Source organism: Coregonus clupeaformis, chromosome 17, assembly GCF_020615455.1.
Source record: "Coregonus clupeaformis isolate EN_2021a chromosome 17, ASM2061545v1, whole genome shotgun sequence".
NCBI lineage: Eukaryota > Metazoa > Chordata > Actinopteri > Salmoniformes > Salmonidae > Coregonus > Coregonus clupeaformis.
The window spans coordinates 71,553,732-71,581,153 of NC_059208.1; the positions used below are offsets into that span (position 1 = coordinate 71,553,732).

General features: G+C 43.5%; 1 protein-coding gene across 1 annotated transcript in view; it reads right to left on the minus strand.

Annotated features, from left to right (window-relative positions):
* LOC121572331 (3-hydroxybutyrate dehydrogenase type 2) overlaps window positions 1-25,083 on the minus strand; it is a 64,227-nt gene extending 39,144 nt beyond the window's left edge. The window contains exons 1-2 of the mRNA XM_041884397.2: window positions 24,986-25,083; window positions 821-923 (exon numbers count right to left, since the gene is read on the minus strand). Coding sequence (XP_041740331.2) covers window positions 821-892 — 72 coding nt within the window. The 5' untranslated portion in view covers window positions 893-923; window positions 24,986-25,083. The remainder of the gene's footprint in view (window positions 1-820; window positions 924-24,985) is intronic.
* Between the last annotated feature and the right edge of the window lie 2,339 nt (window positions 25,084-27,422).

Sequence of the window (27,422 nt, forward strand, 5' to 3'; positions counted from 1 at the left end):
GGCGCGCGGCTCAAGGGGGGGGTACTGTCACGGATTCTGCCGAGACTGCTCCTCCTCCTGGTTCGGGCAGGCTTCGGCGTTCGCCGTCCCCGGAGTACTAGCTGCCACCGCTCTATGTTTCGTAGTGTGATTGCTTTTGTCTGTCTTTTACACCTGTGTCCATTTGTGTGTTGATTACTTGTCTTATAAGTTCCTTGTTTTGCATTAGTCTGATTGTGTGTTGTTATTTTCTGCCTGTCGTGCAGAGCTGCGTGTCGGTACTCTGTCTATGTTTGGGATTATTGTTTACGCGTGTTTGCGTAATTGCCTCGCCTCGTCTGTTTTCGAGGTCGTGTTTTGTTTGTTGCTCTTTGGACTATTAAAGTCTTTTGGACGTATCCTCTGTGTCCTGCGCCTGACTCCTCCACCACATCCACATCGGAACTACTGACAATGGGCAAGACAAAATATTTAAGTGCCTTTGAACGGGGTATGGTAGTGGGTGCCAGGCACACCGGTTTGAGTGTGTCAAGAACTGCAACACTGCAGGGTTTTTCATGCTCAACAGTTTTCTGTGTGTATCAAGAATGGTCCACCACCCAAAGGACATCTAGCCAACTTGACACAACTGTGGGAAGCATTGGAGTCAACATGGGCCAGCATCCCTGTGGAACGCTTTCAACACCTTGTAAAGTCCATGCCCCGACGAATTGAGGCTGTTCTGAGGGCAAAAGGGGGTGCAACTCATTAAGGTGTTCCTAATGTATTGTACACTCAGTGTATATTTGTTTAGCAAATGTAGCCTAGCGGTGTGGTGAAAGGTAAATTAAGTAAAAATTACAATGGCTGCAGCTCTTCCAATGCCCTGGGCTCCTGCTGACAACACAATGACTTTCCCGTCCAGGCGGCCCATGATGATGCAGTGTTTAATTCTACTGGCAATTCTGCAGATGAACAAAAACAATATCATTATTGTTGTTAAGATCACAGTCAAGATAGTAGAGTTGAAGTTGCCGTGGTGGATTTATTATCCAAAAACAGTGGTGGCATGTTCTTAAAAATACAGATTTAGGGAACATAAAGGTTTATTATTGTGAAATGTTTTTTTATTGGTTGGGTAAAATTGCATCATCAGCTGCAGCAGGAATTTTCACACCCCAGAGCCCTATGCTACGTACTTGGTTTGAGTTAGCGAGGTAAATTTGGTCAAATCTGAGTTAAACTCGGGATAACCAGTAACACGAAAGTGGCTCACCTTTTAGCCAGGTCAATTTCTATGTCAACGAATCCTTCAGAACTAACCTGCTCCGGCTCAGGCTAACTCAGGGCTAACTCCATTTATCGTGAATTAAGTGTCTGAGCCACGAGTTGAAGACCAATGAAATAAAATTCACTTTCAATAAAGATTGTATCATCATTCCCTTCATTTGGGGAAGACTGATTTTTGTGTGTGTGTGTGTTAAAAAAATAGTAATGTTAAAATACCTATCACATTACACATTTAGTAATGACAGAATGCATTTGAAACTTCATGCACAGTAAAACCTGTGTATGACTTAATACAATTATTTATTCGATAGGAGTATGGAAAAAGGTGCTTGTGCATTAGGACTGTCCCGACCCAAATAAATCGATTGGTCGAAATTCTTAAACGTGTATTTTTCCATATATAGACACACCCTTTGTGTTTTAATAAAATAAACTATATGCATTGAGCTTGTCTGATGCTTTAAGCTTACGTTTTGATGAAATAAGACAACTGCCTCAAGAGGGAGCCAGAGATCTAGATAACAGAATAAAAAAATATATACCTGACCCAACTATTCTCCTGCCGCTCCTGCTGGCTTTCGCAGATTCTGCCATTACTCTCCTGAAGTTGCCGGTAATAGGCTACACGAGGAGTCGACAACCTTTCTCATGTTGAATGCCAATTTATCTTACCATTTCTACCGATATGCGTGCCAGTTATGGTTTTTGTATGCACATTTTCGTGAAACAGTTTCAATTAATTTATAATAATGTCTTCATATCTCAAAATCATTTTCATGTGGTTAATGAAAATGCTATCCAAATCTAAATGAAATGATACAAACCTAAAAAGTAACTTATATTGCCATTGCCAACTATGTAAAAATTGCCTACATAAAGACAAATAAAAACATTGTAGCCTGCAGGTAGAAAATATCCTGATAAAAATACATATCTTATAAATCACATTGGCTACACATTGCGACAAACTTGAAACATTGTATCAACTATTAACATGGGTCTGGCCTGAAGCTTGAGCTAGCGAACTTGCAACATTGTATAAAATATTCTGGGTCCTCAGACTTTCTGCGCCAGTGAGCTCGGGACAGACACAGCTGTAGGCTATTTGCGCAAGGGATAAGAAGCATTGCTTGATTTGGGCAGTAGCTCACAGGAGCTGAGTACCGGCAACTTAAATGTTCTACTGCTTGAGCTCCTGTTCCTCTTATAGAATATTAGCTCAAAACTATTGTGGAGCTCCTGCACCTAAATATAAAACAGTACCAGCACCCAAAATGAGTACCGGAACCTATTTCAGTCCAAGTCAAGCACTGATAAGAAGTAATCAGATAGGCCTATTTTATGACGTTTCCACTGGATCAGAGCATGATGTTTTTCCCTTTCACGCTGAGTGGTTATCGAAACCGAGAGAGCTGGCAAGATTTTTTAAATACAGTGGGGGAAAAAAGTATTTAGTCAGCCACCAATTGTGCAAGTTCTCCCACTTAAAAATATGAGAGAGGCCTGTAATTTTCATCATAGGTACACGTCAACTATGACAGACAAATTGAGAGAAAAAAATCCAGTAAATCACATTGTAGGATTTTTTATGAATTTATTTGCAAATTATGGTGGAAAATAAGTATTTGGTCACCTACAAACAAGCAAGATTTCTGGCTCTCACAGACCTGTAACTTCTTCTTTAAGAGGCTCCTCTGTCCTCCACTCGTTACATGTATTAATGGCACCTGTTTGAACTTGTTATCAGTATAAAAGACACCTGTCCACAACCTCAAACAGTCACACTCCAAACTCCACTATGGCCAAGACCAAAGAGCTGTCAAAGGACACCAGAAACAAAATTCTAGACCTGCACCAGGCTGGGAAGACTGAATCTGCAATAGGTAAGCAGCTTGGTTTGAAGAAATCAACTGTGGGAGCAATTATTAGGAAATGGAAGACATACAAGACCACTGATAATCTCCCTCGATCTGGGGCTCCACGCAAGATCTCACCCCGTGGGGTCAAAATGATCACAAGAACGGTGAGCAAAAATCCCAGAACCACACGGCGGGACCTAGTGAATGACCTGCAGAGAGCTGGGACCAAAGTAACAAAGCCTACCATCAGTAACACACTACGCCGCCAGGGACTCAAATCCTGCAGTGCCAGACGTGTCCCCCTGCTTAAGCCAGTACATGTCCAGGCCCGTCTGAAGTTTGCTAGAGTGCATTTGGATGATCCAGAAGAGGATTGGGAGAATGTCATATGGTCAGATGAAACCAAAATATAACTTTTTGGTAAAAACTAAACTTGTCGTGTTTGGAGGACAAAGAATGCTGAGTTGCATCCAAATAACACCATACCTACTGTGAAGCATGGGGGTGGAACATCATGCTTTGGGGCTGTTTTTCTGCAAAGGGACCAGGACGACTGATCCGTGTAAAAGAAAGAATGAATGGGGCCATGTATCGTGAGATTTTGAGTGAAAACCTCCTTCCATCAGCAAGGGCATTGAAGATTAAACGTGGCTGGGTCTTTCAGCATGACAATGATCCCAAACACACCGCCCGGGCAACGAAGGAGTGGCTTCGTAAGAAGCATTTCAAGGTCCTGGAGTGGCCTAGCCAGTCTCCAGATCTCAACCCCATAGAAAATCTTTGGAGGGAGTTGAAAGTCCGTGTTGCCCAGCGACAGCCCCAAAACATCACTGCTCTAGAGGAGATCTGCATGGAGGAATGGGCCAAAATACCAGCAACAGTGTGTGAAAACCTTGTGAAGACTTACAGAAAACGTTTGACCTGTGTCATTGCCAACAAAGGGTATATAACAAAGTATTGAGAAACTTTTGTTATTGACCAAATACTTATTTTCCACCATAATTTGCAAATAAATTCATTAAAAATCCTACAATGTGATTTTCTGGATTTATTTTTCTCATTTTGTCTGTCATAGTTGACGTGTACCTATGATGAAAATTACAGGCCTCTCTCATCTTTTTAAGTGGGAGAACTTGCACAATTGGTGGCTGACTAAATACTTTTTTCCCCCAATGTACATTGAGGAACTATTGTAATTCTCAATGGAAGTAAAAACAGACTTTGTTTGCTTGCTGTTTGAGGTGAAAAAAACATTACTTTGAGAAGCTCCACAGGTCATTAGTGGTGGTGCGTTAAACCAAATCAGAAATACTATCAGATCCCAAAATGGGCATATATATATTCCTACATTTGCGCGCAGGCCAGGTAGCCTATAGGCCTACTTCTATGCGTGCGCGTCCTTACTCAACATTACATTTACATTTTAGTCATTTAGCAGACGCTCTTATCCAGAGCGACTTACAGTTAGCGCATACATTATTTTATCGAACCCACAACCCTGGCGTTGCAAACGCCATGCTCTACCAACTGAGCTACATCCCCTGCCGGCCATTCCCTCACCTACCATGGACGACGCTGGGCCAATTGTGCGTCGCCCCATGGGTCTCCCGGTCGCGGCCGGCTACGACAGAGCCTGGATTCGAACCAGGATCTCTAGTGGCACAGCTAGCACTGCGATGCAGTGCCTTAGACCACTGCGCCACTCGGGAGAGACAAGGAGGAGTCAACATTGACAGGAGTGCTCCAAACAAAAGACAATGACTAAATTGACAAAACTCGTAAATGGAATGAAATATACCAAAACTTGTTTCTCACAAGTGTAGCATAGGTTGTGCACTCTGTAAACAATGTGTCCACTCAGACAATGAGAACGGGAAGACTCTCTGGAGAGAGAAGTGCATTGTGCATCTGGGTACATGGTCAATCCGATGTCTGCATTGGCCATGCAGCATTTAAGGTGATATGGCCTCAGCAGAAGTCAGGGAATTCATACTTCTTGCGCTTCGCGGAGCAGTGCAGAGCTGTTGTCAAGGAAGTGAGCTTGTGTTTATACAGGATGTACCGCCCGCCCCCACCTACAGTCGTGGTCAAAAGTTTTGAGAATGACACAAATATACATTTTCACAAAGTCTGCTGTCTCAGTTTTTATGATGGCAATTTGCATATACTCCTGAATGTTATGAAGAGTGATCAGATGAATTGTAATTAATTGCAAAGTCCCTCTTTGCCATGAAAATGAACTTAATCCCAAAAACACATTTCCACTGCATTTCAGCCCTGCCACAAAAGGACCAGCTGACATCATGTCAGTTATTCTCTCGTTAACACAGGTGAGTGTTGACGAGGACAAGGCTGGAGATCACTCTGTCATGCTGATTGAGTTAGAATAACAGACTGGAAGCTTTAAAAGGAGGGTGGTGCTTGAATTCATTGTTCTTCCTCTGTTAACCATGGTTACCTGCAAGGAAACACGTGCCGTCATCATTGCTTTGCACAAAAAGGGCTTCACAGGCAAGGATATTGCTGCTAGTAAGATTGTACCTAAATCAACCATTTATTGGATCATCAAGAACTTCAAGGAGAGAGGTTCAATTGTTGTGAAGAAGGCTTCAGGGCGCCCAAGAAAGTCCAGCAAGCGCCAGGACCGTCTCCTAAAGTTGATTCAGCTGCGGGATCGGGGCACCACCAGTGCAGAATGTGAAATGTCAGAAAAATATTCCCAGTGGGTCAGAAGTTTATATACACTCAATTAGTATTCGGTAGCATTGCCTTTAAATTGTTTAACTTGGGTCAAACGTTTCAGGTAGCCTTCCACAAGCTTCCCACAATAAGTTGGGTGAATTTTGGCCCATTCTCCTGACAGAGCTGGTGTAATTGAGTCAGGTTTGTAGGCCTCCTTGCTCGCACACGCTTTTTCAGTTCTGCCCACAAATGTTCTATAGGATTGAGGTAAGGGCTTTGTGATGGCCACTCCAATACCTTGACTTTGTTGTCCTTAAGCCATTTTGCCACAACTTTGGAAGTATGCTTGGGGTCATTGTCCATTTGGAAGAACCATTTGCCACCAAGCTTTAATTTCCTGACTGATGTCTTGAGATGTTGCTTTAATATATCCACACAATTTTCTTTCCTCATGATGCCATCTATTTTGTGAAGTGCACCAGTCCCTCCTGCAGCAAAGCACCCCCACAGCATGATGCTGCCAACCCCGTGCTTCACGGTTGGGATGGTGTTCTTCGGCTTGCAAGTACCCCCTTTTTCCTCAAAACATAACGATGGTAATTATGGCCAAACAGTTCTATTTTTGCTTCATCAGACCAGAGGACATTTCTCCAAAAAGTAGGATTTTTGTCCCCATGTGCAGTTGCAAACCGTAGTCTGGCTTTTTTATGGTGGTTTTGGAGCAGTGGCTTCTTCCTTGCTGAGCGGCCTTTCAGGTTATGTCGATATAGGACTCATTTTACTGTGAATATAGATACTTTTGTACCCGTTTCCTCCAGCATCTTCACAAGGTCCTTTGCTGTTGTTCTGGGATTGATTTGCACCAAAGTACATTCATCTCTAGGAGACAGAACGCGTCTCCTTCATGAGCGGTATGACGGCTGCGTGGTCCCATGGTGTTTGTACTTGCATACTATTGTTTGTACAGATGCACGTGGTACCTTCAGGCGTTTGGAAATTGCTCCCAAGGATGAACCAGACTTGTGGAGGTCTACACTTTTTTTTCTGAGGTCTTGGCTGATTTATTTTGATTTTCCCATGCAAAGAGGCACTGAGTTTGAAGGTAGGCCTTGAAATACATCCACAGGTACACCTCCAATTGACTCAAATGATGTCAATTAGCCTATCAGAAGCATCTAAAGCCATTACATCATTTTCTGGAATTTTCCAAGCTGTTTAAAGGCACAGTCAACTTAGTGTATGTAAACTTCTGACCCACTGGAATTGTGATACAGTGAATTATAAGTGAAATAATCTGTCTGTAAACAATTGTTGGAAAAATTACTTGTGTCATGCACAAAGTAGATGTCCTAACCGATTTGCCAAAACTATAGTTTGTTAACAAGAAATGTGTGGAGTGGTTGAAAAACGAGTTTTAATGACTCCAACCTAAGTGTACGTAAACTTCCGACTTCAACTGTATATCTTTTGAACAGCATGCAAAAGAGAATGTTGGCAGTAGCCTTTGTCAAAGCAAAACTCCCGATGGGCTATTACCCGGTAACATCGCCGAAATGTGCATTTACATTGAAATTCCACCAATTTTTTTACATTATTATTATAAAAACAGGATTGACACGACCATCTCAGATTGTTCAGAAATAGTTTCTGTAGTTAGATAAGATTAGCATTCCTGAGACCTTATTTTGTTGAAATACAATTTGATCTGAGAAATTAAGCTAATTGGTTGCACCCAAATTGGCCATTTGAATTTATAGGATTCATATAATTTTCAATAAATATATTACCCAACATTCAATTTGGAACATCATTCTTCCTAAGAATGAGTAAGACGACTAATCCATTAAAATGATCAAAAGCCACCCATGGACCCCCCACACCACAACAACTAGTATACAGTATCAGTTCTCTATGTCTGACAAGTAGTATGGAGCTGCTTCTTCATCTTTGTAATGTATTCCCTGTGAATCTGATGATGTTTCTTTTCCCGTTTAGAGAAATTAGCTTGCATTATTGACCATAAATGAGTGTGAAAGTACCATGTTTTGCCCTCTAGATGCTGCTGTTCCTGCTACTGCCACAACACCATTTTATCTATTTTGCTGGTCTCGTGTTTATTAAATGAATCACAACATTTTCTTTCCAACTTTGAGTAGAAAACCAATAGCGTTTGGTCATCCTCCCAATTCAAACCAGTCCTCTATGAAAGCAGTTTGTCCTTCTCGTAGGCTTAATGTGTGTCCAGGAAACAGCCCCCTCTGTGTGTGGTTTATTCCCTTCAAAAAAAATGCCTTGATTAGTTAGACCAGGGGTCTACAACCTTTTCTAGCATGAGAGCTACTTTTAAAAAATGAAAAATGTCACGAGCTACTCATTTTTTCTAGCTTTCAAATAGGTACATTCTTCTCTTCTCCTCTCCCCTGCAACTCTTCCCGGGTCATTAGTGTACAAGAGAAAGTAGTGCACTATGTTGTCTGTCAATATTCCTGGTAAAATAATAGTTAATAAATAACTAAGAGGGGGCCTATAAAATTCTGTTTGATATTTTTCCAAATTAATGTTCAGTTAAATTTTTTCTGGTTTTAGATTTTTTTTGTTTTTCACTCTCAAAATTACAATTGTTCATAGAGAAAAAACAAAATGGGATGTTCTGAGTCCATGTCAATGCTTACATCACATCAGAATACAATTTATTTTAGGTCTGGAAGAAAACAAACAAATGTAATGTAATTCCCCTTTAACTGCGCATCTGACCCTTTAATTGCTCATATAGCGAGTGAGGAATGTGCCGGTCTAGCAATGGTTCTGTACTGCTGCTGCTCATTTCATGGCAAAGTTTGCAAATAACAAATAGATACAAATGATATACTTACTCATGATATACTTCTGCCAGGTAAGACTACTCTGCAGTTAACATTTAATTGAGAAGGTTTTGGGGAAAGTATCGGTCAACCCACAAGACTTATCACATCAACTGGCTACACATGGAGTGATGGGACAAACGCGCGCACCACACAGGCAGACAGTGGCAATATTGCTGAAAATTAATTAGCAGATAGTGTTAGGTTTGGCTTTTTAAGCCAATAGTGGCTAACCAGGGGTAGGATAATGTTATTGTTGCGTTGATTAGATAGTGGCTGGGAACTTGCGTTGTCTGATACTTGTGAGATTTGTTTATGAAAGTTTTCTGGTGGAACACGTGAACATTGCATGTACTTTCAGAATTGTTTGGCAAGATACTCATAGGTGGGCTGCGAGCTACTGGTAGCTTGCGATCGACCTGTTGGAGACCGCTGAGTTAGACCATTACTGGCGAACAAGCAAACCATTAGGTTACAGCAGTTAATGGTTTCAATAATATGGTCTCTAATGGTCTTCAATGGTAGAAAAGTTCCAAACACACTGTATAGTGTTTTGGAATGGTATTGGGTTGGGTTTAACGGTAAATCTCACTAATCGCACTACATAGAGATGTTTTCTAATAATTGAATTGAATATCATTATGACTGCCATGCAATGGTTTATCATTTTATTAGGGTTGTCAACATTTGAGTCACTAGCCCATTTCTCCATCAAAGTTTTGGGCCATACCAGAGGAAGAGGCTGAGCGAGAGGGTTTTACTCCAGCCAAAATCTGTCCACCAAAATAAAATCACGAAGTAATGAATTTTTGTATTGAGGTCAATGAGTGTGTCGAATTTGGTCAACAAAATGTTTTATTGCTAATTTGCTACGAAAGGCTTTTGATCGACAGGAAGTTTTGTAATGGTTAGGTTATGAATGCACGTGGCATTTCGGCAACTTAAAAAAAGTTAGCGGAGTTGTGCCTGTTGTTCACACGCGCATCTGCCCTCTCATTGACTAAAATGGTTCCACCTGATCTCGACTCCTCTCGCCTACCTGCCTTTGAGGACATGCATTTCCATTGTTAGAGCCCTCACTCGACTATCTTGTCAATATAATAGATCAGTTTTGACCATGCAGATAGCCTTATCAGAGAGCTGCAATTTTCTTGGACTATTCAAGGAGAGTTGGGTTGAAGCACTAGCTAAGAGGAGGACAAACTGAATTGCATTCATGGAGGACTGGATTGACCAATTCAGCTTGTTTTCATCATGAACAAAAGCTATTGGTTTTCTATCCGAAGTTGCAAAGAAAATGTTGTGATCAATTTAATAAACACAAGAGACCAAGAAAATGGATAAACAAGTGTGGTGGCAGTAGCAGGAACAGCGACATCTAGTGGGCAGAACCTGGTACTTTCACACTAATTTATGGTAAAGAATGCAAGCGGCTTCAACGGCAAATTGAACTGATACTGTTTACTGGTTGTTGGGGTGGGATTGGTGTGGGGGGCCTGTGGGTGGCTTTTGACAATTTTATTGGATTCCTCATGTCTTACTCAATGGTAAGAAGAAGTTTGGTCCAAATCGGATGTTGGGTTCTATATTTGTTGAGGACATACAAATGGCGCCGGAGGGGATGGCTGCCGTTTTACGGGCTCCAAACCAACGGTGCTATTTTGTTAGTTTTTTCGCATTGTTTGTAACTAATTTTGTACATAATGTTGCTGCTACCGTTTTTTATGACCAGAAAGAGGTTCTGGACATCAGAACAGCAATTACTCACCTCGAACTGGACCAAAAATAACTTTTATTTAATGAGACCGACGTGAAGGATATACTGCTCTGTCATGACAAGGCCCAAATCCCTGTCGTCAGCGTGAAGAAAAGACGGAGGAAAATGGGGAGGAGGGCAGGGTGTCTTGTAAGAATTCGGCCGACAAGTAGGTAAACCACAACTCTGTTTCACAGAGACGTGGTTGAACGACGACACAGATAATATAGAGCTGGCTGGCTTCTCCGTGTATCGGCAGGACAGAGCAGCTACGTCTGGTAAGACGAGGGGCGGGGGTGTGTGTCTATTTGTCAATAACTGCTGTTGCATGATGTCTAATATTAAAGAAGTCTCGAGGTATTGCTCGCCTAAGGTAGAATACCTCATGATAAGCAGCAGACCACACTATCTACAAAGAGAGTTCTCATCTATATTATTCGTAGCCATCTATTTATCACCACAAACCGATAATGGCACTAAGACCGCACTCAACGAGCTGTATAAGGCCATAAGCAAACAAGAAAATGCTCATCCAGAAGCGGCGCTCCTAGTGGCCGGGGACTTTAATGCAGGGAAACTTAATCCGTTTGACCTCATTTCTACCAGTATGTTGCATATGCAACCAGAGGAGAAGAAAACAAACTCTATACCACCTTTACTCGACACACAGAGCTCTCCCTTGCCCTCCATTTGGCAAATCTGACAATAATTATATCCTTCTGATTCCTGCTTACAAGCAAAAACTAAAGCAGGAAGACTGGAATATGTTCCGGGATTCATCCAATGGCATTGAGGAGTATACCACCTCAGTCACCGGCTTCATTAATAAGTGCATTGACAACGTCAACCCCACAGTGACCGTACGTACATTTCCCAACCAGAAGCCATGGATTACAGGCAACATCCGCACCGGGCTAAAGGCTAGAGCTGCCGCTTTCAAGGAGCGGGACACTAATCCGTGCGCTTATAAGAAATCCCGCTATGCCCTCAGACGAACCATCAAACAGGCAAAGCGTCAATATAGGACTAAGATTGAATCCTACTACACCGGCTCTGACACTCGTCGAATGTGGCAGGGCTTGAAAAATATTACGGACTACAAAGGGAAACCCAGCCGCGAGCTGCCCAGTGACGCGAGCCTACCAGACGAGCTAAATGCCTTTTATGCTCGCTTCGAGGCAAGCAACACTGAAGCATGCATGAGAGCACCAGCTGTTCTGGACAACTGTGTGATCACGCTCTCCATAGCCGAAGTGAGTAAGACCTTTAAACAGGTCAATATTCACAAGGTAACAGGGCCAGACGGATTACCAGGACGTGTACTCCGAGCATGCGCTGACCAACTGGCAAGTGTCTTCACTGACATTTTCAACCTGCCCCTGACTGAGTTTGTAATACCAACAGGTTTCAAGCAGACCACCATAGTCCCTGTCCCCAAGAAAGCGAAGGTAACCTGCCTAAATGACTACCGCCCCGTAGCACACACGCCGGTAGCCGTTAATTGCTTTGAAAGGTTGGTCATGGCTCATATCAACACCATCTTCCCGGAAACCCTAGACCCACTCCAATTCGCATACCGCCCCAACAGATCCACAGATGACGCAATCTCAATCGCACTCCACACTGCCCTTTCACACCTGGAGAAAAGGAACACCTACAGTTGAAGTCGGAAGTTTACATACACTTAGGTTGGAGTCATTAAAACTAGTTTTTTAACCACTCCACAAATTTCTTGTTAACAAACTATAGTTTTGGCAAGTCTGTTAGGACATCTACTTTGTGAATGACACAAGTAATTTTTCCAACAATTGTTTTCAGACAGATTATTTCACTTATAATTCACTGTATCACAATTCCAGTGGGTCAGAAGTTTACATACACTAAGTTGACTGTGCCTTTAAACAGCTTGGAAAATTCCAGAAAATTATGTCATGGCTTTAGAAGCTTCTGATAGGCTAATTGACATAATTTGAGTCAATTGGAGGTGTACCTGTGGATGTATTTCAAGGCCTACCTTCAAACTCAGTGCCTCTTTGCTTGACATCATGGGAAAATCAAAAGAAATCAGCCAAGACCTCAGAAAGAATATTGTAGACCTCCACAAGTCTGGTTCATCCTTGGGAGCAATTTCCAAACGCCTGAAGGTACCACGTGCATCTGTACAAACAATAGTACGCAAGTACAAACACCATGGGACCACGCAGCCGTCATACCGCTCAGGAAGGAGACGCGTTCTGTCTCCTAGAGATGAACGTACTTTGGTGCGAAAAAGTGCAAATCAATCCCAGAACATCAGCAAAGGACCTTGTGAAGATGCTGGAGGAAACAGGTACAAAGGTATCTATATCTACAGTAAAACGAGTCCTATATCGCCATAACCTGAAAGGCCGCTCAGCAAGGAAGAAGCCACTGCTCCAAAACTGCCATAAAAAAGCCAGACTACGGTTTGCAACTGCACATGGGGACAAAAATCGTACTTTTTGGAGAAATGTCCTCTGGTCTGATGAAACAAAAATAGAACCGTTTGGCCATAATGACAATCGTTATGTTTGGAGGAAGAATGGGAAGGCTTGCCAGCCGAAATTATGTGGATGTATTGAAGCAACATCTCAAGACTGTATATAGCCTCGTTATTGTTATGTAATTTTCTTGTGTTACTTTTTGATTATTTAATTTTTTTTTACTTTAGTTTATTTAGTAAATATTTAGTAAATACTTTCTTGAGCTGCAATGTTGGTTAAGGGCATGTAAGTAAGCATTTCACAGTAAGGTCTACAGCTGTTGTATTCGACGCATGTGACAAATAAAATGTGATTTGATTTGATTTTATGTGAATCCTACAAATGAAAAGGGCAAATTTGGGTTCAATCAATTAGCTTAATTTCTCAAGAGATCAAATAAAATGTAAACAAAAATGTTTCAGGAATGCTAATCTTATCCGCTTCTAACTACAGAAACGATTTCAGAACAATCTGAGATGGTGGGTGTCATGGCTTGCTGAAATTACACAAAAACAATACACTATAATCAGTGGTGTAAAGTACTTAGGTAAAAATACTTTAAAGTACATTTTTGGGGGTATCTGTACTTTACTATTTATATTTTTAACTACTTTAACTTTACTACATTTTTAAAGACTTTTTACTCCATACATTTTCCCTGACACCCAAAAGTACTCTCTTTGAATACAGGACAGGTAAATTGTCAAATTCACGTAATTATCAAGAGAACATCCCTGGTAATCCTTACTGCCTCTGATCTGGCGGACATACTAAACACAAATGCTTCATTTGTAAATTGTCTGAGTGTTGGGAGTGTGCCCCTGGCTATCATTAAATAAATACAAATAAATAAATAAAATGGCACCGTCTGGTTTGCTTAATATTGACATTTTACATTTACATTTACGTCATTTAGCAGACGCTCTTATCCAGAGCGACTTACAAATTGGTGCATTCACCTTATAGCCAGTGGGATAACCACTTTACAATATGTTTTTTTTTTTTTCTTCTTTGGGGTGGGGTAAGGGGGGGTAGAAGGATTACTTTATCCTATCCCAGGTATTCCTTAAAGAGGTGGGGTTTCAAGTGTCTCCGGAAGGTGGTGAGTGACTCCGCTGTCCTGGCATCGTGAGGGAGCTTGTTCCACCATTGGGGTGCCAGAGCAGCGAACAGTTTTGACTGGGCTGGGCGGGAACTGTGCTTCCGCAGAGGTAGGGGGGCTAGCAGGCCAGAGGTGGATGAACGCAATGCCCTCGTTTGGGTGTAGGGACTGATCAGAGCCTGAAGGTATGGAGGTGCCATTCCCCTCACAGCTCCGTAGGCAAGCACCATGGTCTTGTAGCAGATGCGAGCTTCAACTGGAAGCCAGTGGAGTGTGCGGAGGAGTGGGGTGACGTGAGAGAACTTGGGAAGGTTGAACACCATATAAGGAATTTTAAATTATTTATTAAGTACATTTTAGCAGTTACATTTACTTTTGATACTTAAGTATATTTAAAACCAAATACTTTAAAACTTTTACTCAAGTAGTACTTTACTGGGTGACTCACTTTTACTTGAGTAATTTTCTATTAAAGTATCTTTAGTTTTACTCAAGTATGACAATTGGGTACTTTTTCCACTATTGACTATAATAATACATGCAATTCGGAAAACCACTGGAAAGTTATTACACATATTCACAGTCTGTCCAGCCATGTATTGGGCCCACATCTGTCCTATGTCCCACTGTTCAGCAGCCTGATGGCCGTCGGAATGAAACTGGCCCTGCTCCTATTCTTGCTGAACAGTGGGGCCTTATATATCCTTCATGAGGCCAGCAGCTGAAAGCATTTAGGTTGTGAGAAATGTTCCCTCTAATTATTTTGGGTACTGAGCAAATTTCAGGTCTGCTGAGCGCAAACTTGAACGTTGTGAAAATTCTGTGCAACTTCCAGTGCACGTTTACTGTGAACTCTGCGGCTGTACCCGCTTTAAGTTACAGTTTCAGACAGTGGTCAAGTAGGCTACTGTGGCTATTTGATCATAATGTAGGCCTACCAGAGTGGCCTACCATCAAAAACAATGGAGTAAATGCATCCCATAACACTAACATGGAAATAGATGTTCTATCATTCAGCCTACAGTAGCAGCCAATGTGTGGTGTTCAATGTAGACCTACATTCCATGAGACATTTGAAAAAAACATACGGGACTTGACATTAACCTGTTCATCCACTTGTCCTTCAGACAAGGAGGTGACTGAAAATGTTGTGTTGTTTGATGCAAGAAACCACTTTACAAAATAAAATGCATTATTATTCCCATACCATTATTACAGAGAATCAGAAAAATTATGCTACCCTCTGCCTATTGGCTACTTGGCTTATTCCCTTTAAAGACAAAAAAAGCTCTTTACCCAACTTGCTTTTCAAAGATGTCTAGAAATGTAAACGTTTTGTGCTCTTGTAGGAAGCAATCACTCCCCCATTGCTGACTAAAAAGTATCTATAAACTGGGATAATAACTCACTAACTATCAAAGGATATGAACAAATGTGCACAAGTCGCTACATGCAGCTCTCGCTTTGATCTCAAAACAAGCCCGTCTACATACGACCACTCATGCTGTAAACACAGTCCAGTTCAAAGTCAACGGAACGGATCTATATATGGCAATGGTCTATCTGCATATAGGCCTACAGCAGCTCTGATTGGTTATGCCGCACCAGTCTGTGTAGAGTACGGACAGAGTTGAGTGTCAATGCAATAGAATCCTACTCCGATGAATTCTGCCTACGACAAAATCTCTTGCATATTTTGTTTTGTTTCTGTATGTTGCATTGAAAGTGGTTAACATTCCCACAGTAAAGGGAAATGTTGAGTGTTAACTAAGGGGTGAAAAACTCTAGAAAGTTGAGTGGAGTAACATATCTTGCTTCTCTGTGAAGGCTGATATTTATTCTGCGTGGCAGTCCCAGGGGAGCTGCGCAGCTTAGAGGGAACATTGGTTGTGAGGCCTCTAGTCGGCAACGGTTAAATCACCAAATGTCTCCTCATGTCTCTTTCTTCCGTTGAAAAGGAATGATTTCCGGTAGCGTGGCATTAAAAGTAACATGATACTGTCTGGACAGGACATCTGTGTCTGGAATATGAAAGTGCCTGCTGCAGCTATAGGCTACCTGACATGGGGCAAGGGGTCTCAAACTTGGGTCCTACAGTATGTACGCACAATGTGTATCAGATAACTGTTTGCAGCAGGTACGTGTCACTACAGGTTGAAATAAGGCCACCAAAGTATCATCCATGTTTATGATGAAGTCACACTATGCCATAATCAAAGACTGATTTTATCAGTGAAGGGCTGGCTCAATAAGGGCTGGCTCAATAACACACCCCCACACACACACATACATACATACACACAGTACCAGTCAAAAGTTTGGACACACCTACTCATTCAAGGGTTTTTCTTTATTTTTACTATTTTCTACATTATAGAATAGTAGTGAAGACATCAAAACTATGAAATAACACATATGGGCCCCGTGTACCTCAGTTGGTAGAGCATGGCGCTTGCAACGCATGTGTGGTTCCCAAAGTGAACCATGGAGGAGGAGGTGTGATAGTGCTTTGCTGGTGACACGGTGTCAAGGTTCTGATGTGGATGCGGTGGTGGAGTCAAGCGCAGGACACAGAGGAATAGTCAAGACGACTTTACTAATACCTCACAAGGTACACACAAAATAACAGCCTCCAAAAACACAAGAGGCGTAACAAAATACGCGAGTGCGTAAAACCCACAAAAGCCAAGGTCACAGAACCTATACATCCAAGACAGGCGACAATAACACACAAAATGCAAACCTAACACAGGGGAACTTATAGGAGACATAATCAAGACAGAATACGAGACAGGTGCACCAACTAGACATAACCAAACAAACATCGAAAACATCAAGCGGTAGTAGCTAGTACTCCGGGGACGACGAACGCCGAAGCCTGCCCGCGCAAGGAGGAGGAGCAGCCTCGGCGGTCTCCGTGACACACGGTCAGTGATTCATTTAGAATTCAAGGCACACTTAACCAGCATGGCTACCGCAGCATTCTGCAGCGATACGCCATCCCATCTGGTTTGCGCTTAGTGGGACTATCATTTCATTTTCAACAGGGCAATGACCCAAAACACACCTCCAGGCTGTGTAAGGGCTATTTGACCAAGAAGGAGAGTGATGGAGTGCTGCATCAGATGACCTGGCCTCCACAATCACCCGACCTCAACCCAATTGAGATGGTTTGGGATGAGTTGGACCGCAGAGTGAAGGAAAAGCAGCCAACAAGTGCTCAGCATGTGGGAACTCCTTCAAGACTATTGGAAAAGCATTCCTCATGATGCTGGTTGAGAGAATGCCAAGAGTGTGCAAAGCTGGTTACTACATGATTCCATATGTGTTATTTCATAGTTTTGATGTCTTCACTATTATTCTACAATGTAGAAAATAGTAAAAATAAAGAAAAACCCTTGAATGAGTAGGTGTCCAAACTTTTGACTGGTACTGTATAATAATAATAATAATAATAATAATATAACCAGCCAGGTGCACAGGTTAAATTATTTGCTGTATTCCTAAATAAAAGCACTAGTGCATGAACAATTGTAAAGGATGAATTGTATAAATAAATATTAGTGGAAATATATTCATGTCAAGATATAAAAAAAGTCATTTGTTGATTGTATTGGACACTATTGTGCCCTTGCGTGCCTTTATGCATTAATCAATCTAGTGTTCTCTTTATACTTCGGGTCTACAGTCAGCACACAGCTTCGGGGCTTTGTGTGAGCAAGCCCCACAAATAAAATCGGTTGCACTGCACACAGTTTTCATGGGCCATGTTTCGTGTGTACCTGCTGCAGGTGTCGCATAATCTCTCTGAAGCGGTTGTGTGGCATGGTCTCCCGGAAAAAGTCCACCCCATACCTAACAGACCAAAATGACTCCACATTCATGCTCTTTCCGCCGTATGCCCCAAGCACATACAAGAGTGCAATAAATGCTTAGAGTTCATCCATAGACATGTCCCACGTACTGTTTCCTTTTCTGTGCGCATGAGCAACAGTACAATCTCTGATGTGCTGCAACATCTGCATGTCACTTAAACACGTCACTCTTTTCTACCCAAACTGTGCCATCCCTCCCAGACTCCTGTCTCACCGTGGCAGTTGGGATCACCATCTCAGTTGGCTCTGTTCTGGTTTTGCTGCGAGGGTCAGGCATCGGAGGCTGAGGCTCGAAGTCAACATCAGAATCAGAGGAAGACTCTTCATCAGCAACGATTTCAAGCTCAATATCTGATCCTCCATCCGACTCATCTAAATTCTGCAGCATTTGCAAATCTGTCAGTGCATCCATTTGTTTGGTTCGGCTTGCCATTGTACACACATTGTATGTTGTACTCAGTGTCTGCTTTGACTTTCCGTGGGGAAATTATACACAATTTCCAGCCTTTCATAATAAAATAATTAGACCGCCCACAATTCATCATCATCATTACACTATTGTTCTAAATTCAATCATCCTCTTCACCCTCATCATTCAGATCAATCAAATTCAATCACCCTCCTCATCATTCAGTTCATTGAAGTCACATGCACCATTATCAGTTTATATCGCCCATTCATCCATTGTAGCATATTTTAAATGTACGTTTATATTCTATATCGTGGAGCTCCGCCCCATAGGGGAGCTCTGCTCCTATTGGTTTACCCCGCTGCCTAGGCAGCGAACAGCCTGAGACAAAATTATGCACACACCTGCAGCCAATAGGAGTACAGGTGTCCCTATAAGAGGGGATGCCTCCCCTCAATCAGCCTCCCTTTATCTTCAGTGACTGGACTAGACTGAAGAAGCCAAGAAGAGACGAAGAGAAGACTCAGGACGAAGAAAACGCCATCGATTTTCCAGTTCATCGACGTCGTCCTAAATGAGCACACCAGGAGATTTTCCACCCCCAAAAGCTATTTTCAGAGCTCAATGCCGCTGTGCCTCCTTGACGGCTGCGGACCCCCACGACTTATGTTTCGTGTGTTTGGGTGCACAGCACGCCAAGGATGGCGTCAGCGTTCCCCCTAAATGCGCCAGCTGCGCCCTCCTTGCTTTGAAGGAGAGGAAGCAGCGGCGCGCATTTTTTAGGGTGGATATTCCCCTAGAGGACGTGCTCTCAGTTTTGGCCTCAGCTTCTGAGGTGTCATCTGGAGACGCTGACTCTGGGGATGACAGGGATGATGGGGAGGAGATTCTATAAACTGGAACAGTCCAGTTTCAGGACCCAGAATTTCAAGACCCCCTTTCCTTTGGAGAGTGAGAGGTCTTACTCTTCCCTGGGCGATGAAGACACAGGCTCTGAGAGATCAGAAGCCCTGTCCTTCGCAGCAGCCTCTCTGCGCTCAGACTTCCCTGGGCTCATTGCGAGGGCTGCTAAACGGCTAGAAATAGCACTGCCCCCCATTCCTGCCGTACCGGAAGTGGATATGATGGAGGGCGGCCCATATTCCAGACCAAGAAGGGCGGCTGAGCCTCTGGCTCCAGCAATGCCCTCATTGGCTAAATACGTGGAGGGCTCATGGGAGGCGCCTATGGCGGCGCATTCGCCGGCCAAGGCGTATCTCCCATTTACCAGAGTGGAGGGAAGGCAACAAGGCTTACGGAGGGAATCCCCAGGCTGGAGAGCGCCCTAGCGGCGTATCTCGTGCCGGGTTCGAGTCCCTGGCCCTCTTCCAAGAAGGCCACTCTGCCAACCCAAAAGGACCGACTCACAGCACGGCTGGTAGAGAAGTCCTTTACGTTGGGAGCCCAGGCTGTAGAAGCAGCCAATAACATTGCCCTCCTAGCGGCCTCTCTGTCCGGTCTAACGACGGGTAAGACTGAGCTCGGCAGGGAGGAAGTGGAAGAGGCGGCCAGGATTTCTGGCGCTATTCTCCACCTGACGCAAGCGCTGGCTGTCTGTGCGGGGAGGTCCACGGCCACTTCGGTGGCTGTGGAACGACACCTGTGGTTGTCATTGACGACTATGAAGGAAGCCGATAGAGCGTCGCTCTTGAACGCCCCCTTCTCTAACGACGGACTCTTCGGAGTAGCCGTTAAGGAAGCAACGGAGCGTTTCTCCAAACTAGATGAGGAGAGGAAACAGCTGGCCAGACACCTGCCATTAGCAGGGAGAGCAGGGCCCCGCCCCCCCCAGCAGCACCTGAGCCCCCTGTGATACCGCCGTCGAGGGAAGTCGTCAGAACGTCGACCTGGCAACCCAAGGGTAGCCAGAAGAGACGATGTACATGACAGGACGTGGGGGAGAAAATAGGAGATGGCGCGGCGACGAGGTCGACATGTCGTCAGCCCATTTCGTGGTCCAGCTGGGACTTCTGCGCATGCGCAGGATGCAGCGATGGTTCGCCCAACTAAGACTAGATCCAGTGCGTCAACGTCATCGGTTGGTGGTGGTTCCCCTCTCGCTCAGTGCAGATCTGAACTATTGGAGAGACATGCGCATTCTCACACACGGAGTCCCGATAGGCAAAGTGTCCTCCTACATTCCAGTGTTTACAGATGCCTCTCTGACTGGATGGGGAGGGACATGTCAGACCCAAGCGATAGGAGGGGTGTGGCCTCTTTCGAGTCGCCACATCAACCTCTTGGAGTTGGAAACGGTTCGACTGGTTCTGACCCACTTCGCGTCTACCCTTCGGGGTCGCGATGTGTTGGTCTGGTCAGACAACCGGACCACAGTAGCCTACATAAATCGCCAGGGAGGAGTCAGGTCTCCTGCCTGGTCGGTGGAGGAATTGTGGCTGTGGGCTCACAAGCACCTTCGCTCGTTGAGAGCAGCACACATTCCGGGCTACTTGAATGTGGGGGCAGACCACATGTCTCGAGGGGGTCCTCGAGATGACGAGTGGCGTCTGCACCAGGACATTGTTCTCCAAATTTGGGAACAGTTCGGGAGAGCCGAGGTGGACTTATTCGCGCATTGTCCTCTATGGTTCTCTCTGAGGGAACAGGACGAACTGCCACTGGGAAGGGATGCGTTTGCGCACCGACCGTGGCCGAGAGTTCTCCTGTATGCATTCCCACCGCTGTCCTGCATTCTCCCACTGTTAGCCAGGGTGAGATCAGGCGGGCTGTCAATAATATTGGTGGCCCCCGATCGCCCAGGGGCTCCATGGTTTGCGGAGATGAGTCAGATGTTGATTGCGGCACCTTGGCCAATTCCACAGACGGGATGCGTTGTCTCAGGCGGAGGGCTCGATAGGGCGATTGCCCATAATCGGCCAACCACTGAAGGCTTGGCTCCTGAGAGGGACAGGCTAGAGCGCCGTGGGTTATCTTATTCAGTAATCAGGACCATACAGGGTTCACGTGCCGGTTCCACTTCCAGGGGTGTAAATGGAACGTATTTTCACAGTGGTGTGTCACAGAGAATGTAGACCCCATGAACTGTCAGGTTGAGAGTGTACTCTCGTTCCTGCAGTTTATGTTTGATAAGCAGCGATCGCCCGCCACCATTAAGGTGTTTGCAGCGGCGATTTCAGCTTGTCACGAGGGGTTTGGCAGAGACACTGTCTTCAGCCACCCTCTAGTGAAACGTTTCTTACTAGGAACGCGGCGGCTTAGGCCAATGCCTAGAGCCACGCTTCCTCAGTGGGATTTGACTTTGGTACTCGAAGCGCTCTGCGAGTCGCCATTTGAGCCATTGAATCAAATACCACTCAAGATGCTGTCTATGAAGACGGCACTGTTGCTCGCTTAGACTACTGCTAAGCGTGTCAGTGATTTGTGTGCTCTTTCGACGAGACCCGACTGCCTTGCCATTAATGGCGATTTGAGCAGAGCGGTGTTACGTCCTAACCCGGCATTTGTGCCGAAGGTTATTAAGAGCTCATATAGATCACAGACCGTGGAGCTGTGGGCTTTTTCTCCCCCTCCCCATGGGGAGAGGAGAGAGGAAAGGCTCCATCGCCTGTGCCCAGTGCGCGCTTTGGCGTGTTACGTTGAGCGCACAGCAGCGATTAGGTCATCGCCTCAGCTGTTTGTGTGTCACGGTGCGGCTGCACTAGGTAGACCACTTTTGAAACAGCGTTTGTCTCATTGGCTTTGCGAAGGCATTGAGACAGCTTATGAGGCAGCGGGGCGACAATTACCTCAGGGTATAAGAGCCCACTCCACTCGTGGACTAGCGGCTTCTACTGCCCTTTTCAGAGGAACAGGGGTAGAGGATATCTGTGCAGCGGTGTCATGGTCGTCACCGTCTCCATTTATCAGTTTCTATCTCTTGGATATGTCTTCTAACTCTTTGGTTCAGTCTGTACTCAGCGTGGCTGAGGGGAGGACTTGAGCTAAGAGAGAGGAATGCAGGACCGAGGAAACAGGTCTCTTTCAGGTCCGCTTCTGATAGAAGGACATATCCTAGCATGACTCCTGACTGACATGTTCAGTACAGTAGAAGGCATGTATTGATCTGCCCACCAGTGAATAACTGTGTTGAGGCGGAATGATGAGAGATAATAGTAGTAACCTTGGTTACGGTACTATTAGACCGGTCATGACAATTTTGACGGAATGTGACGTCATCTATCTGCTTGTTCAGATTAGTATGAATCATGTTCTGGGATCTGCCCACTAATCATTGATTTAGTGGGACGGGCTACGGTGTACACAATGTAGAGTGACACGTGTCATTCCATTAGTGGTCGGTATTGTTGTAACAGGATATTGAGGTACCATCTATCTGCTAGTACATATTAGTATGGCCCGTATTCTGTTGATCTGCCCACTAGACATTGGTGATGCCATTGGACTAGGTAGGGCGGATTTGAACCGATGACGCAGTATATTGTGACACAGTGTGTTACAGTACTGCGGGACTTGGTTGCAGCCATTGCTAGGCCTGACCTTTTCATTTCGATGGGAAGTGTTGGGCTCGGCAGGGAGTACATTTTGGAGCGTTGCGCTCCGCCTTAAACCAATAGGAGCAGAGCTCCCCTATGGGGCGGAGCTCCACGATATTATAATAATTATAATTATAATATAATAATATGCCATTTAGCAGACACTTTTATCCAAAGCGACTTACAGTCATGCGTGCATACATGTTTGTGTATGGGTGGTCCCGGGTATCGAACCCACTACCTTAGCGTTACAAGCGCCGTGCTCTACCAGCTGAGCTACAGAGGACCACGATATAGAACGATAGTTACCGGAGTGTAACTCCAGTTCTATGAGTGGAGCGGAGCCCCATAGGACTTAAGGCCCTGCCGACCCTCTCTAGTCTCGCTGAAGATAAATATCTCGGGAGGCTGATTGAGGGGAAGCGTCCCCTCTTATAGGGACACCTGTACTCCTATTGGCTGCAGGTGTGTGCATAATTTTGTCTCAGGCTGTTCGCTGCCTAGGCAGCGGGGTAAACCAATAGGAGCAGAGCTCCTCTGCAGAATATGCTCTTTCTGATACTATAGAGAAATCAAAATGTTTTACCTGCATGTGACTGAAGGAGGATTTGATAAAATTATGTTCCTTTTCCTGCATCTGTTAATAACAAGATGCGCCCATCTCATGTACAATTTGATAACTGATAGCCTAATAATGTCACTCATCAGATTATTGTCAATTTAATTTTGTCTATAGGCTAACTCTTATTATGTGTGAAATTAGTTTTGGTATAGTTTCGATGGGCTGGCTGTGCAGGCTGACTGGCATCGTTTGTTTCAACTTGGATAGAGTCAAGGATATGTTTTGCAGTATTCTAAAGGCCTACTGCAACACATAGCATGTTTTTGTTTCCCTTACAATACATTTGATTAGTAATAGAGTTACAGTAAATGAAACAGTCCTGTAACAGCTTATTTTTACAAAGTAAAACGTAAAAGAGAATGGTATCAACCCCCAAGGAGCGCGATCAAATTATTTGCTGCTGATAAATAGGCATAACACAAACTCATCATTACACTATTGTCTTTCTAAATTAAATCAACTTCTTCACCCTCCTTATCATTCAGTTAGGCCTAATTAAAATGTAATTGTGAAGTAAGGTGCATAATTATCGCCTATTCATCCATTTTTCATTCATTCGGTGAAGAGAGCGAGACGTATTACCGCCTGGATGGGTACCAACGTCCTAAAGCACATGGTCTTGGCGGGTTAAGTTGGGAACAGGTGAAAAAAATACAAAATACAAAACTGGTAAAAAAGGGATTAAATACTTGTGATTTCAAAATTCGTACAAACGAGCACCGTAAAATACATTTAGGAAAGTCCGGGAAGGAGCCGTACATAGCTTTTGTTGGGCAGATTTGTTTGATTTACAACATCAGTGGCCGTTGGCCAATGGCGGTTCTACTATTAAAGCTGTAATATGTAACCTTTTGGGTGACCCGACCAAATTCCCAAAGAAATGTTTGTTATAGATCTGTCATTATCAATGAAAGTAAGTCTAAGAAGCAGTAGATCTGTTCTATGTGAGCCATTTATATGCTTCCCGTTCTTACATTCTTCAAACAGCTGAAAATACAATATTTTTGGTGATGAAAACGACATTTTACAGCGGTTTAGATGGTACAATGAACTTGCTTGTTTTGTTACATGAACTGAAATTAGGCGAACGATTAGATTTTAGCAACCAGGAAATGGCTGAGCGATTTCTGCATAGTGCATCTTTAAACAGAGGTAAGGTCCTTGGACAAAGGAGTAACGTTAGGCTCATTTAGTCCAATATTGTGCTAGGTTTGACAAGAATTTAAGGCACGTCAACCTCATCTCTTTTTTACAATGACATTTCCTCGCTGTTAAAAACATACTTATCTATTCTACTTTGTTATTCATTTGCAAGTTAATCCTATAGCTAGGATCATACTGTTTTGTTTGAGCTATTCAGCGTGCAAAATTGTTACAAGCAAATACTATTTTGATCTACAGCAAACGTGTGTAACGGAGATGCATTACATAACGTTACAAATGCAATTAAATATCAAACTATTCACATGCGTGATACATGCTGTTTTGAAAGGGTAAAAATAACTTTGTAGGACAATTTAGAACTTGAAACAACTTACTTGCGTTCTGCAACAACAGACAGTAAACCACACGTTGAACGTCAGTCAGGAGTTGCCTCGTGCCCATTTACTAAGTTCCTATTGGCTTCTGTATGAGGAAGTAGCTCGCGAGCTGATTCTTCTTCTTTAGATTTGTACTAGTGGATCGTAACCAACTGAACGGTGCATACACTACAACGTACTGGAATGTGAGGCCGGTCACGACCTCTCTATCACTATATTCTGTTACTTAACCCTGTATTTATAATAAAATAAAGCCCTACAAACCTTACTAATACCACCCAAACCCTATCCCCGGCCAACCTCTCGGACCCTATCAAACAAACTCTCCCATCTACATTTGTGACGGAGCTGGCACTCACTCCAAACACATAAATTCAAAATGCAACTAGACGTTGTTATCAAAAATGTATACATATTTATTCAAAACTGATGGGATGACAAAGAGGATAGAATATGCTAAAAAGGTTATAGAAACAAGTAACACTTCAACCTTGCAAGTTAATCCAGTAGCTCAGTTGGTAGAGCATGGTGCTTGCAATGCCAGGGTTGTGGGTTTGATTCCCACGGGGGCCAGTATGAAAAATGTATGCACTCACTAACTGTAAGTTGCTCTGGATAAGAGCATCTGCTAAATATGTAAAATGTAATGTAAAGAGATAGCAGGTCTAGCCTCTTACCACCATGTTAACCTCTGCCCCAAAATACTTATTTTTCGATGAGGTTTAACGGCAGTTCGCATCCAATAAATGTTGCATTACCGCCACCTACTAGACTGGAGTATATTTCCCTTATACTTAGCTTGAAAATAAGAAATACATCAACAAATACCCTACCATCTCACCCTACACTCACAAAAAACCCACCACTATTTAAATCTATCTAGTCCTACCTCAGGCCAACAGCCTGAAAGGACGGCACACCACCACTCAACACATCCTGTAACTCTTCTGATGTCAAATCTCGTACACCCAAAATACCTCTCAGCAGCTGGCACCACACCCTCAATTTTCTGCAACTTACATTCCATCCCTGCAGTACTGTTAATAACCATTGCCATAAAACACAAAAAATCCAATCTTACTGAAGCATATATCACTTGTTGGCCTATCCCTTTGTACTGGAACATATACTACTATATATATATATATATATATATATATATATATATACTACTCCCACCAATCCTCTCAGGAGCCCTCCCCTTGACCAATCTTCCTCTACTTTCTTCACTGCCTCAGCACTACTCTAACCCTGGAAACCTCAACCTGCCTCTCTCGTACCGGACATTTCTGATCCCCAGCCCCATGGGCACCCCTACAATTAACACATTCCACTACTTTCCCCAATGCTACACATTCGTTTGTCTCATGCCCTTCTGCACACTTCTCACACCTAGGAACCTCCCTCCTACACACTGCTGCCACATGCCCCTAAGCTTGACACCTGTAACAACGTAATGTATTCGGCACAAAAGCTCATTCAGGATAACTTATACAGTGCATTCGGAAAGTATTCAGACCACTTTAATTTTTCCAAATGTTGTTACATTACAGCCTTATTCTAAAATTCATTAAATAAAAGCAATCCTAATCAGTTTACACACAATACCCCATAATGACAAAGTGAAATCAGGTTAGACATTTTTGCAAATGAGTTAAAAATAAAAAACAGAAATACCTTATTTACATAAGTATTCAGACCCTTTGATATGAAACTCGAAATTGAGCTCAGGTGCATCCTGTTTCCATTGATCATCCTTGAGATCTTTCTACAACTTGATTGGAGTCCACCTGTGGTAAATTCAATTGATTGGACATGATTTGGAAAGGTACACACCTATCTATATAAGGTCCCACAGTTGACAGTGTATGTCAGAGGAGGGAGTTGGACATCGTGTCGAGAGAGGAAATGGCGACTGTGCTTGAATCTGAAAGTGCGGCAAATGAAGTGTGTGATTATGAATGGAAAATAGTGAAATCAAAGAATGGAACAAAACGAGCAAAACTTGTAGTAGAAGGCAAGGATCGGTCCAATAATGCATTTCTTATTGGACTGCGTTTTTTGGACAAGGAGATTAATTTGGGAAATCCATTTGTAATACAGTGGCAACAGGTGGTGATGGGGTGACGTTGTGTTTCTCTAAGCGAAAGGTAAGCTTGGCTTCTTCTTTATATGGTGTTGAGTAAAGCTTAAACCATGTATTTAGATTGTAGGTAGGTATTGTAGTTAGGTATTGTAGGTAGTTTATCTAGGTAGTTATTGTAGGTAAGTATTGTATTCGGCTGAGCCCGGTGAAGCACGAGGCTAGCTAACCCACTACCTGGAACAATAAAGCTAGCTAGCTAGCGGGTAGCTACTGGTAACTATTAGCAACTGTGGATAGTTGTTTCCAATGTTATTTCACGCTTAAGAGTACCTGTAATTATGCCAGCTA